The sequence below is a fragment of the Zophobas morio genome, unplaced genomic scaffold (genome assembly GCF_036711695.1).
Source record: "Zophobas morio isolate AGI-343-1 ecotype UQ-CSIRO unplaced genomic scaffold, CSIRO_AGI_Zmor_V1 ptg000029l, whole genome shotgun sequence".
Classification (NCBI taxonomy): domain Eukaryota; kingdom Metazoa; phylum Arthropoda; class Insecta; order Coleoptera; family Tenebrionidae; genus Zophobas; species Zophobas morio.
Genome location: NW_026972134.1, coordinates 9,354,324 through 9,369,146, shown reverse-complemented (window position 1 = coordinate 9,369,146; position 14,823 = coordinate 9,354,324). Strand labels below are relative to the sequence as shown.

Genomic DNA, 14,823 nt, shown 5'->3' with positions numbered 1-14,823 from the left:
GACGAAAAAGGACGAACAAGTACAAAAAATACGAAAAGGACGAAAAATATGAAACGGACGAACAAGGACGAAAAAGGACGATAAGGGCGAAAAAAACGAAGAGGGCGAATGATACGACGAAGCACGGAAAAAGAAGAAAAGGACGAAAAAGGACGAAAGAGGACGAAAATACGAAAATCACGAAAAAGACGAAGAGGGACGAAAAGGACGAAAAAGCACGAAAAAGACGAAAAAGGACGAAAAACACGAAAATGACGAAAAGGACGAAAAAGGACAAAAATACGCAAAGGACGAAAATGACGAAAAATGCGAAAAGGACGAAAATGACGAAAAAGGACAAAAAGGACGAAAAATACGAAAATGACGAAAAAAACAACGCTGTGGGATGAACTAAACGCCGAGTTAAAGCGCCTAAAACAACGCTTATGGCATACCATGAAAGGCGTTGGTAACTTAAGACATCAAGACGATAGCCCTGGAAGTCGGAATCCGCCAAAGAGTGTGTAGCAACTCACCTGCCGAAGTTACTAGCCCATCAATTTCCGGGTTAGCAATAATCGGCAGTCAGCGGCATGTGCGGTCTGGTGGCCTCTGGTCACGGGCCATGAAGCCCTGACGAGTAGGAGGGTCGCGGCGGTGAGCGCAGAAGGACTGGCCGTGAAGCCGTCTGGAGCCGCCGTCGGTGCAGATGTTGGTGATAGTAGCAAATACTCCAGCGAGGCCGTGGAGAACTGACGTGGAGAAGAGTTTCGTGTGAACAGCCGTTGCACACGAGTCAGTCGATCCTAAGCCCTAGGCGAAAGCCGATGTCGATGTGGTGTAGATTTGTCGTTGGTCACAAACACGACCTCCAGAGCCGTGGTGACGTGAACGTACGGATTGTGCACACACCCGTTGGGCGAAAGGGAATCCGGTTCCTATTCCGGAACCCGGCAGCAAGAGAGTTCGTCGGGGCAACCCAAAAGGACCCGGAGACGCCGTCGGGAGATCCGGGAAGAGTTTTCTTTTCTGCATGAGCGTTCGAGTTCCATGGAATCCTCTAGCAGGGAGATATGGTTTGGAACGCGAAGAGCACCGCAGTTGCGGCGGTGTCCGGATGTTCCCCTCGGACCTTAAAAATCCGGGAGAGGACCACGTGGAGGCGTCGCGCCGGTTCGTACCCAAATCCCCAGCAGGTCTGCAAAATGAAGAGCCTCTAGCCGATAGAATAATGTAGGTAAGGGAAGTCGGCAAATTGGATCCGTCACTTCGGGATAAGGATCGGCTCTGAGTATCGGGGCGTGTCGGGCTTGACGGGGAAGCGGGTCGCGGCTGACGTGCCGGGCCTGGGCGAGGTGAAGCGTTGCCGTTTCAGCGGCGACGTCGGAACCGAGCCCGGTCCCGTGCCTTGGCCTCCCGTCTTGCTGCGAGGCTCCGGGTGCGCCCGAAAGGGCGTCCGGATGTCCTCTTCGGCCGCCATTCAACGGTCAGCGATGGCCCCAGCGGGTGTTGACGCAATGTGATTTCTGCCCAGTGCTCTGAATGTCAACGTGAAGAAATTCAAGCAAGCGCGGGTAAACGACGGGAGTAACTATGACCCTTCCAGTAGTAGTGGCAAGCGTGCAGACGTGTTTCGCATCGGCTCCGTGACTGCAAATAGTGAAATTCTGTGCGAAAGGTCCAATCGGCACAAATTTGGTGTCAATCGAAGCGGCTTCATGAGACGAGCCTAAAGGTAAACATCGTTCGAAAATCCGTTCGGTGGGGCCGGAGTTACAGTATTTTGAATGCTGCAGAGCACGAGCACGGTTTTGTAGAAATTAATAAAGTCCCCATTTCCCGTTTGATCCCGGCTTGTGGGATGTCGTTGGAAGCGGCCTGCGGAGAGGAACCCGGTGGTGCCCTCCGATTCGAAATCGGCTTGGCCGTTTTCGAAATATCGAATTTTAAATATCCTGAGTTCGGGAAAAACTTACTGATAATTGTTATCTCCATCTTTTTACATTTTAATCTCTCGATAGGGGACTTAGAATAATTCGTGCGGTGTTCAGGTATATTTTATTTAATAATTGATCAACACAATTTTGACATCGTACATAATAGTATAATCGGTGGTTGGAGACGTTCGGGAGGTTCCTCAGGAACTTTATCGGGTAGAGCTGCCAGCGAAATTTCGTTACACCTGCAATGAATTTTTTTTTTATTTTTAACATCTTTTCGAATTTTTAAGACAATCCGATTTACCTAAGGTTATCACACTCTGTATTTTGATCGCGAACTCCTATTGGCGTTAAGCCCATCAAATATCTCGTAGTTTGATGACGAATAGGGACCTGAGGCTGTTGTTCAAATATTCACATTGTTCCTCGATTTTTATTTTATTCCATTACGCTGTCCATCTTGCGAATTTACCTACTCGAGCCTGCATCAATACGAAATATTAAGTGGATCATTCAATTATTAATTTAACATCTTATTATTATTATAATTATTATCTACTTATTATATATACATTCTAATTAATTGAGGTCTGTTTATTTTTATTTATCTTATTACAAGATCCGCATTCTTAATATCTTAATATCTTAATATTTCCTATTTATTATCTCCGCATTTTCTATCTTAATTAATCGAGGTATATTATTCTTATTTATCTTATTATAACATCCGTATTATTTTATATCTCGATATTTTTCTTAATTTAATCATCTTAATTTTTTTTTAATCCTTATTTACATCCATATTAGCCCCCCCCCCCCCCCCCCCCCCCCCCGCCTTCTGCCTCTACCAACTCTATATTTTTCTATATGTGCAACATCCATATTAATAACACCTTAATTTCATATTGAACTTGTTCTTCATTGCACATATCATTTAATGTTATTTTATTTTCTGGAAGAGTCTCTTATGTGTTATGACGTGGCAGTTTTGCCTGTAGTATCTGTATCGTCTTGTATTTTACTGATCTTTATTTATACATTTCTGTTCTGGACACAGACCCCTATTGGTCTCTCTCTATTACATTTATTGACGCCCTCCCCTCTTTTTCTCTTTTTTTCAATTCTTATTATTATTACTGTGATGTCCTCTCTAATAGTCCAGACGGTGGTTGGTTAATAACACCACTACATATTTATTATCCATTTATTTACCCTTATTACCACTACAAATCCAGACTTAACACTTCCTTGTTTTAGCTATTACTTACACTTTTATACACTATTGATGACCTAGTTCCTTGTAATGGACAAGCATTTGCTGACTAACGAATTCAAACTTACTCATTCCATTACACCTCCCCCGGTCGGGAGAAAAATTTTTTTTTCCCGTGTTTTCACGTTTCAAAAAAAAAAATTTTTCCTTACATTATTCATGATACTTCTTAACTCTATTCTTATGTAGTTCTATTAACTTATTACCTATATTAATTACAATATTTGGTGCTTTGTCTGCAACTACAGTATATGGTCCTTTATACACTGGTTCACTCTTATTTCCTACATAGATTTGAGTTCTCGTGTCTCGTGTGCGCGCTGTGCGCCATTTTAAGTTGAAGCAGTATGACTGCCAGAGAAACATTAATTGTAAATTTTCCGAATTCTGGAAATAACCAATTGCCCTGGTGCCTTGGATGTGTACCTGAAGAGGAGATAGACAACGCCAAGAACTTTTTTCTACGCTGGTGTTTCAAGGACGTAACAATAAAGGACGTCATACCCCTGAAACAAAATATCCAACCATCGTGTGTATGGCAGGTCTACTACAAATTGAAAGATCCAACTCCAGATTATGTGGAACCAGGTAAATGCGGCAAGGATTTCCCATTGCCGTTGCCGGACAACGACGACGAACTAAAGAAATTATTTACTAATATAACAGAAATGGTTTTTGGAATGAATGCAGCGCACAAAACCTACACATTTGATAAGGTGTATGCAATTGTGGGGTATGTTCCCAAATATTGCGTCTGTCCTGTTCAGAATTTTAATGAGCCTGCAAAGCTACCTCGTATGCAGGAGTCTATTACAGAGGTATCAAGGAATCTCTACGGAATGAAATTATAATTTTTTTAGTTTTTACTTACAATGTGAAATTAAATTGTTATTATATACAATAATGTGAATTAAGTTGATATCGAGGTTGAGAAATGTAATTGATGCAGGAGTCTATTACAGAGATATCAAGAAATCTCTACGGAATGAAATTATAATTTTTTTAGTTTTTACTTATAATGTGAAATTAAATTGTTATTATATACAATAATGTGAATTAAGTTAATAGCGAGGTTGAGAAATGTAACTGATTTAGAATAAAATAAAAGTACTATAAAAGTACATTGTTTCGTAATATAATTTTCGAACCAGTTGGATATCTTACAACTATCGCCAAAAGTTCTTTTTCTGTGACGTCCTTATTACGGCCAGGCTAGCTCCTTCGTCGTTGCGGGGTGATGGGTCGATCAACTGTCTTTGCCTTGCGCGGCAGTGTGCCTCAAGAGGGCACACAGAAAAAAAATGCCAGGAAAGCCGAAGAAGAGAAAGAAAGAAGAGTCGAATAAGTAGAATAAAGAGAAGAAAAGGAAGGAAAGGGAAAAGAAAGGGAGAAGCAACGAATACCCGGTCTAATCACATATATAATGAGGATTTGTATGTACAAAAAATGAATATAAATTGGGGGGGGGGCGGCGGCAGCTCGTTGGTAGGTCAATTGATGACCCTGGTGAACCGGCGACCCGTGACGATTTAAGGCAAAAAAACTGGCACAACGCAAACTGGGACGCACCCGGTTTCTCCCAGACGATCGGCGCGCACTTCCGGGCGACTTACCGTATTGGTACCAATACGCAGAACGCCGGTTCCCGTCGCCGCGGTCCTGTGCCTCTCCTGGACTCCGTTGGCCTCTGGTGTTCTCGCCTCAGCCCTTTTCTCGTCTTCCAAACACAGTCCCTCTTCCCCGAAGTCTCGACCTCGGCCCTCGTCGTCTTCACCCAACACTCGCCTCTCTCTCTCCTTTTTTTTTTCTTTCGCCTCGTCGTTCGTCGCTCCCGCCGAGCTGCGCCGCCGCGTAAATGTCACGTTACAGTACAGTCATTTTTTTCTCCTTTATTGAGCGTTCTACTGGCATATGCTACAGGTTTGTCATTTGCATTTGTTAATACTGCACCTGTCGCTGAACCCGATGCGTCTGTTTTTAAATTAAAAGTAATTTCCTTTAAAAAATTTGGATATTCTAAAATTGGTGGGTTCATCAAACTGTTTTTTAATGTTTCAAAAGCTTTCTGACAGTCATCGTTCCATTCGAACTTTACACCTTTCTTTGCTAACCTATTTAACGGAACTGCTATGTATGCAATATTTTTTATGTATCGTCGATAATAATTCGCAAAAGCTACAAATCTTTTCGTTTCGTTCGCATCCTTTGGTACCGGATAATTTTGAAACACGAATTTTTTCGGGATCCGGGAAAATTCCGGTTGCTGAGGGGTCCGTTAACTTGGCACCACCAAGTTAATGAATTTTACTCAAAAGCTAGCACCTCGTTGTTCTAACCTAGCACCAGCTAGCACCACCAATCAAAAAGCTAGCACCACCTAATTATTGAAATAAAAGCCTTTTACTTTCGGGGGGGGGCAAGTTAACGCTAGCCCCCCGACATTATTTAATTCTCATGAAAAGTTGGTCCGAGGTAGTTTAGACCTAGCACCAGCTAGCACCACTAGTCTCATAGCTAGCACCACTCTGCAAGTATTAAAAAAAAATTAAAAACCAAAAAAAAAGTAGCCCCCACTTTTTTTTCTTTAATGGTAAAAATCAGTAGGTTAATAGTCTACAGCTAGCACTCGCTGGATCCATTAAAAAAAAGTGTGTTTTTATTCAATAAAGCCATGTAATAAAGGGTTATTTTCGGGGGGGGGGCTAAGTTAACGCTAGCCCCGCAATATAATTTAAAGACAATGAAAAGCTAGCACCTAATAGTTTAGAGCTAGCACCAACTAGCACCATTAGTCTTATAGCTAGCACCATTAAACAAACTAAATAAAATAATTGAAAAGCCCTGAAAAAATAACTCGCATCTATAATTCCCAATCGTGGTCGGAAATAAACTATCTTTGAAAATTAATACATTACAATCATCCATTACTTATAAAAAGTCATGTTTTCTGCATTGAACAGAACTTAATATCTACATTATCTACATATTTAATTAAATTACATCACTTGCGTTCAAATCGTTCTTCATTTATTTCAACACACTAAAAATTAGGCCATGATAAATGTGATCATTTAATTTTTTTCCACAGTCATACATTTGACTGACATTACGTAAATAACAAATTTGAAATAACAAGCGAGACTATAAAATTGAAGTCATTTGTAATTTATAAATCCGAGGTTAATGACGAAAACCTTTGTAAACTCTAAATTCCTAAAAATATTATTAAAATAATTTAAAATCCTAGAAACTTAACAGACAATGTGTCTAGAAGTCAAGTACAAATTATAAAGTTTTACTATCCGTAATAATAATCCGTATTTTGGGGCAAGCGTCTATTCTTTAGTTTCGCGCTTAGTAATACTTCAGGTATACGGACAAAATAGCATTTGTGAACAGTTTGGTGGGCCTTGTAGATCCCTACTACACTTATACAATGAATATTTGTTTGAATAACACGCTTTAGAAGCAGCTTATTTTCAAGTTAATGCAAATTCATTACTTATTACTAACAAACACATTATTCATTTTAATAAGAACTAATTTAGTTTTTTGTATCGATAGTGGTTTATTGGAGTTAACACTTTAACCATAGTTCCTTGATAACAAATTTTATTACAAATTTGTAATAAAGAAGCTCTAACTTTGTTGTTGCGACGGTAATATTCTTATAAGATCGTAAAATTAGCATCATATTGTCCTGTAGTAATCTTGTAGTGCAAACTGTCGTCGTCAAAACGGACTCTTCTTAATCAGGGAAACTGTAATTCTTCCATTAGTTCTACTCCGTGCCGATATACACGGTGAGTCACTAAACGGGTGCTCCTCGATATCTCAAATAACTGTACAACCTTAGTGTTTGATTTTTTTCCAATCACTAATAATAATAATAATATAATTAATGAGATAGTGAGGACCGCGCGTTTAGTGATTCGGAATTGGAAAATGGTACAGCCAACGAGCTGTGAATTTAAAAACCGGCTTTTTTTTCTAGTAGTGATAACTATGGATGGTTCTAATTAACATTAAAGTTCGTATTAGTTTTCAGAAAGGGATTGTGAAGACACGCTTCTTTAAGAGCGTAGTCAGACATCTACTCCCCTCAATGCCGGGTCGGATATCCCTAATTACAGACACTGCATACTGTCGGTACTCTTCTGCTATGACTATGGGACAGTAAATAAAATAAATAATTTCCAGAAAACATATATTGTAGGTAAATATTTAAAAATAAGTTCGACTTAACTGTAACTCCATTTTTTTCTTTTAAGTAAATATAGATATCTATACTGTGCCTGAATACTTTGATGTAGGCAACATGTAATACACATCAGGAGCATCTTTGATCAATCTGTTAATCTTTTTAAACTAATAATTACAGCACAAAACAACAACACAAAAATCATACTATGTCATAAATGACAACAAAGATGTCGGACAACTAATAATGGAAAATTCAAACAAAATAGAACGTAATTTATTCAATCCTTTGACGAATATAAAGAAAAGAAAATAAATAATATGTTTCTTAATAATAGGGTGGTACGGTTAAAACTGCTCGCCTTTTCTATCTTCACACAGCGCTATCCTGTGTTCAAAATTTCTACGTAGTCTATTTAGAATCTCGGGTGTTAAATTAAGATCTGTACGACACCACACGATCCTTTTGCGCAAATGATCTTCATTTTGAATTGGAAGGGCTGAAGTGGTATGGATGAAATCAGTTTGCCCTCAGGACGTTAAAAACCGAACTCTGAGTAATCTGCATTTGTCTTCCGATCTGCTTTTGACTCACGTGAGGATTTTCTCTATAATTTCAAACAAGGCAGCTTCATTTTCTGGCATTGTTACTGTAAGATGCCTAACTTTAGTTTTCTTAAATTGATCAACTTCTCTTAAGCTTTTTTCGAGTTTAATAAATGTTTGGTTAGAAGGAATTGTATCGCCTGGCATATAGATGAACGACAGCCTCAAAATTTCCATAACATTTTGCCAAAGTTAAAAGCATATTGGTTTTTTCGGAATTCAAAAACGTTATTAGCAAAAGTTGAAAATAATTTGACTGCTACAAGAAATTTAAGAGGAAGTTATTTAAGAAATGTAAAATGTGTTGCCTATTCAGACTTATCCAGCTGTGAACAGATAAAATAATCACACTTTAACTTAAATTTGTTTTACGGCAGCTATAAAGTAATACAAATTTACAACTAGTTCCAACTTACTCATCTAATGTAATAGAGGTTACAACTTTAATAATACTTGTGATTTAAAAAAGAGATAGAAAGAAAATAGGAAAATACTGGGTACAGCTTAACAAAAAAAAAATGCACTTATAAAAACAACATTCGTGATTCCTTTACAAAACTATAATGTATAAAAAAAGCAACATGCAACATAATAAATGTCAAACATCTTCAAGTTTTCGTTGTGAAGAAATGCATATCCTACAAAAGGTCCAGAAGAGCTGGGTTTCGACTCCCTCGGTATCCAGTAACACCGCATTAATTATAATTTTGATTTTTGTGGAAAATTTGTTTAAGAATATCCGGTAAACGTGACGTCAGTTCATTTGTGTGAGTATGTACACTTAATGGTTAGACTAATAAATATGGACTTTTTAAATCTATAATTCTTTATAAATTTCTGGTTTTACATGAACCACATCATTGTTGTACAATATGTTGGTCCACACAATTTGTTAGTTAATATATATTAACTATGAGATATGTTAGAAAATAATTTGCATTTTAACCAATAGACACTATATTTCGTCTATTTCGAAACTAAAGAATAGACGCTTGCCCCAAAATAGGGATTATTACTACGGATAGTAAAAATTCATAATTTGTACTTGACTTCTAGACACAATTTTTGATAACTTTCTAGGATTTTAAATTATTTTAAAAATATTTTTAGGAATTTAGCGTTTACAAAGGTTTTCGTCATTAACCTCGGATTTATAAATTACAAATGACTCAAATTTTATAGTCTCGCTTGTTATTTCAAATTTGTTATTTACGTAATGTCAGTCAAATGTATGACTGTGGAAAAAAATTAAATGATCGCATTTATCATGGCCTAATTTTTAGTGTGTTGAAATAAATGAAGAACGATTTGAACACAAGTGATATAATTTAATTAAATATGTAGATAATGTAGATATTAAGTTCTGTTCAATGCAGAAAACATGACTTTTTATAAGTAATGGATGATTGTAATGTATTAATTTTCAAAGATAGTTTATTTGCCGCCACGATTGGGAATTATAGATGCGAGTTATTTTTTCAGGGTTTTTCAATTATTTTATTTAGTTTGTTTAATGGTGCTAGCTATAAGATTAATGGTGCTAGTTGGTGCTAGCTCTAAACTATTAGGTGCTAGCTTTTCATTGTCTTTAAATTATATTGCGGGGCTAGCGTTAACTTAGCCCCCCCCGAAAATAACCCTTTATTACATGGCTTTGTTGAATAAAAACACACTTTTTTTTAATGGATCCAGCGAGTGCTAGCTCTAGACTATTAACCTACTGATTTTTACCATTAAAGAAAAAAAAGTGGGGGCTACTTTTTTTTTGGTTTTTAATTTTTTTTTAATACTTGCAGAGTGGTGCTAGCTATGAGACTAGTGGTGCTAGCTGGTGCTAGGTCTAAACTACCTCGGACCAACTTTTCATGAGAATTAAATAATGTCGGGGGGCTAGCGTTAACTTGCCCCCCCCCGAAAGTAAAAGGCTTTTATTTCAATAATTAGGTGGTGCTAGCTTTTTGATTGGTGGTGCTAGCTGGTGCTAGGTTAGAACAACGAGGTGCTAGCTTTTGAGTAAAATTCATTAACTTGGTGGTGCCAAGTTAACGGACCCGTTGCTGAGATTACAAGACCTAAGTATAAAATTTCTTTCTTTAGGAATTCGCATTTATTTGGATTAATCCGTAATTTTATATATATATATAGAGCAGGGGTCCTACAGCTTCTGCCGCATCCCGCATTTCGACCTCCACCTCTTTCGGTCTGTCCATTCTTCCTCTTCAATGGCTCTGTCTTCCATTATTTTCCGGATACCTTCTCTCCATTCTAGTGTTGGTCTACCTATTCTTCTTTTGTTCCATGGTACATACTGTATAGCTCGTTTTGGCCATCGTTCATCTCCCATTCTCATTACGTGGCCGTACCATAAAAGTTGTTTCGATTCTACTGTATCTACCGTGTTGTAAATTCTTCCAGTCTTTCTACGGATTTCTGTATTTGGGATATGTTCTAGTTTGGATATCCGACACGCCCTTCGGAGATAGTCCATTTCTACTACTTCCAGCTGTCTTTTGCTTTTTTCCGTCATTTGCCAACATTCTGAGCCATATGTTAAAATCGTTTCTACAACTGCCGTGTAGAGTGTCATTTTTGTTTGTAGTTTGATTTTCGGCGACCAGAGTAGAGAATTTAGTGTTTGAGTTATTTTTCGACCCTGTTGTACTTTGTTTCTTATATCTCTTTGTGATGTCCCTTCTTTGGTTATTACGCTACCTAGATATTTAAATTCATCACATTTCTTTATTTTCGTGATCGACAGTTGGTCATCTTTTTCTTCGTCTTTTATTTTTAGGTACTCGGTCTTGTTTAAGTTGATAGTGAGTCCCCATTCCTCATATTCTGCTGTTAGTTTTCGAATCATGTAGTCCATGTCTTCCTCATCGTTTGCTATAATTACTTGATCATCTGCGAAAAAGAGACGTAATCCGTAATTTTACTTGTCTTAATATTCCCAAGACTTTAACTAGATTTTTATTATGATTTAGTAGGTTGTTCCCAAAAATTACAATATCATCCATATAGACGAGACAACTAGTGTAATTTAATCCCGCCATTGCGATGGTCATCGCTCGCGAAAACGCAGATGGACTTTAAGACCATCGGCAGTCGTTTCATCTGATATTGTCCCTGGTTTTTAAGAAAAGCGGTACAAGGACGACTTGCCTCATCTAGTTCAATTTGATAATAACGTTGTGATAATTCAAGATGTGAAAAATACATTGCACCAGACAAAGAATCCAAAATTTCTGTAATACAAGGTAATGGGAATTTTTCATCTTGAATTTGTTTATTTAATTTTCGATAATCAATGACTATTCTCCATTTCTTGATACAATTATCTGCGGATTCTTTAGGTACTTTTACCGACCTCTCGATGTATTTCGTCTTTTTGTGCATGTGGTAACCGATACGGCTTAGCGTAAACAGGAGTCGCATTACTTTGTAACCTTATGCTTTGTTTATAAATATTAGTAACTGTCAGTTCATCACCATCTAACAAAAATACATCGGAGTATTTGGCACAAATTTTTTGAATTGAGATTTTTTCTTCATCATTTAAGTCGTCAGTTTTTAACAACTTCAATAATTTGTCAACTCGCGAAACCGATTGCATAGTTTCTTTTGCTTCACAAATGTGATAATTGGTTGCTTTCTCTAATTTTGGTCGAAAATTTTTCAGTTTAACATTACCGTCTCTAACGTTTAATATTTTCGCAGGTATCAAGTTATCTCTAGCGCAGACTATACTTCCGGCTATGTAAACTCCTTCGCATATTTCATCAGGAAGGACCACATAGTCGTCATTATTCTCGACATAACAATATTTGATAATTTCGCATCTGCTTGGAATTTCTGTATAAAATTCGCATTGCGATTCAATTGGAATAAAAATTTTCCGGTCATTACTCCAAAAGGTAAATTCATTCTTTTCGTAATTGATAATTGCATCATGTTTTATGAAAAAGTCAGCACCGATTACACCATTCATTCCATCTTCAAACTCCTTCATCAACAAAATTTCCTGGTGCATTTCAACATTGCTAAAACTAAGCAATAATTATACCGAACCTTGCGAAACTGTCGAACCAGCAATACCGTGTATTTTAATTTTCCGTGTTTGATCAATAACCTCATCTTGCGCAATAGAATTTTGAAAAATTACACTAACTATTGCACCTGTATCTAGCAAAAATTTTAGTTCTTTCCCTCGATAATTTACTCGCATAAAATTCACTGCATTCATATTTAACACTATCGTATCATAGTTTCACTATCAACAATTTTAGAATCGAAAAAACTGCCTTTCCGAATTTTCTCTTTCAACTTCTCGTTCAGCTGATGTATTCATACGAAACGCTGATTGATTCCGCCTACTATTATCTCTAGTGTCCTTCTATCATGACCTCTGAAGTTATTTGCTGATCCTCTAAAATTACTTGCTGAACCTATGAAATTTCTTGTTGTACCTCTAAAATTATTCGTTGGACCTCTGAAATTATTTGTCCCTCTAAAGTTATTTGTTGTACCTTTAAAATTATTGGTTTTACCTCTGAAACTATTTGTTGTACCTCTGAAAGTATGATTACCACGATTGTAATTGCAATTATAATTTTGTTAATGTAAGCGGTGTATTTGACACGATATTTCCGATTTTGGTGTTTCTTCATCCTTCGCGCCTCTTATTCCTAGCTTTTATTATTGTTCTTAACTCAAAATTTTGTAATCCGTTTGCGAAAGCGTTTATTGCAATTTTTTCGTTGGATTGTCTTAAAATTTCTAATGCCTGTCGGTTGCCATCGGCCTGAGTTATCGTCAGGTCTACTAATAGTTCCTCGATCGATCTCCCAAATTCCTCCACAGATTTGGAGTACTGTTTTGCTTTACTTAACTGAACAGATAATGACGCTGGAGACTTTTTTGTTAGTAAATACTTTCTTATATCTGCGATTAAAAGACAATTTGTAGCGTAGCTGGATTTCAACCGAATTTTCGCACTGTCCGATAACCGCGTCTTTAAAACGTACGTAGTTAGAAGTTTTTTCCCATTATCGTCCAGCATACTATCATACATCTCAATGCCGTCGATTAATTGCTTTATAGCTCTCTCCGAACCGTCCATAACAGGCAGCAAACTAGCCGCTGTTTTTAAATCGAATTTCTCTGTCATTTTAAAATTTACGCCCGCAGAATTAACACTATCGGAGCTATCAGAACTCTCAGCCGGGTCAGAAGCTGCTTCAGTTTGCCCTAATCGTGCTACCCTACTACTTAAAATTGATTCACCTTCTTCTAACCTTACTTCTATATCGCAGACAATGCGTTTTACATTTAAAACATGCACTTGACTGTTAAAATTATTCTTAGCAAGTACAAATTCCTACCGCAATTCTTTGAGTTTCTGATTTTTACATTGAAGTACCTGCACATCCCGACGTCTTGTGATATTGCCCTTCTTCAAGTTTCTTCTGAATAGGCTTACTTCTATTTGTAGACTTTTGAGTTCGTCTAAAGTGGTCATTTACACTGTTACACTAGGGAGAAAAACTATTTACAGGCCTTTTTTTTCACTCCCGCACTTCACAATCACACACTGGTGGAGTCCATTGGGATGGGATTTCGACGCAGACATCTTCTCCGGTGGCATCACTGTTTCTCCTTCTCCTACACTACTTCTCGACTTTGGGCGCTCACAACTTCTTGGATGATCTTCTTTTCAAGCCACTTCTTACAAATTTTTCCTACGAAGATGGCTACTACACCTATTAGGATCACTACTATAACAATAGTAGTGACCTCGTGCACCGAAAGTTTAGTATTTCCCGCTGCGGAGTTCTGGATGTTACCTGCATTGCTATTTATAACATTATCCTCCTTGGACTGCTGTGAACCTCCCATTCTGCACTCCAAATACTATTGCCGTATTAACACACTTTTTTTTCCCCGATTGGCAGGGTCGCCATGTGATGTCCTCTCAAATAGTCACGACGGTGGTTGGTTAATAACACCACTACATATTTATTATCCATTTATTTGCCCATATTACCACTACAAACCCAGGCTTAACACTTCCTTGTTTTAGCTATTACTTACACTTTTATACACTATTGATGACCTAGTTCCTTGCAATGGACAAGCATTTGCTTACTCATTCATTACATTACTTTTAACGCGTCCTTATTACTTTCTTATCTCTTTCGGGTCGTCTTGTTATATATATTGTAGCAATGGCTCCAGTGATTTGTCCATGTAAGAGAGAATTTAAAAATATAATTTCCTTTAATAATCACAGGAGAGTTTGTAAGATTCCAGTCCCACCCGGAGGTAAAGCACCCGGCTACATCACACCTGACGTTAAGGTCACTAGTAATATCTTCACGTGCGACGTTTGCGCTAAACAATTTAAGCATGCCACTAGCCTACACCGTCATCAACAGAAGGGTTATGATGAGGCCACCCTTACAGCAAAAGAACCAAAAGACGCGAGTATTAAGACAACAGCGATTTATACCTACCCTCGTCCGTTTTGTGGGAAGACCTATAAGTCTCTGCAGAGTATGTGTCGACATAGGAACGATTGCTGCGCATCCGATGCCGAACAACATATTTGTTTTTGTGGACGTGTTTTTTCTAGCTACCCAGGTCTCAGACAACACATGAAAAAGACCCATCCGGATGAATATTACGCGCCTGCCGAGAGTTCAAAACATCAATCCATCTCTGCCGAAGATGCAACTTCTTCTCAATCGGCAGACCCTACTTCTGACCTAGGCACCGGTGGCGACATTAACATTTCTGTCGTTTCAGCATCGATGGTCTTCAACGATG

General features: G+C 37.9%; 1 protein-coding gene across 1 annotated transcript in view; it reads left to right on the top strand.

The window, feature by feature from the left end:
- Positions 1-360: 360 nt before the first annotated feature.
- Positions 361-14,823, top strand: part of LOC135137376 (uncharacterized) — a 90,515-nt gene continuing 76,052 nt past the window's right edge. The window contains exons 1-2 of the mRNA XM_064067003.1: positions 361-503; positions 552-723. Of these exons, the coding sequence (XP_063923073.1) occupies positions 361-503; positions 552-723 (315 nt within the window). The remainder of the gene's footprint in view (positions 504-551; positions 724-14,823) is intronic.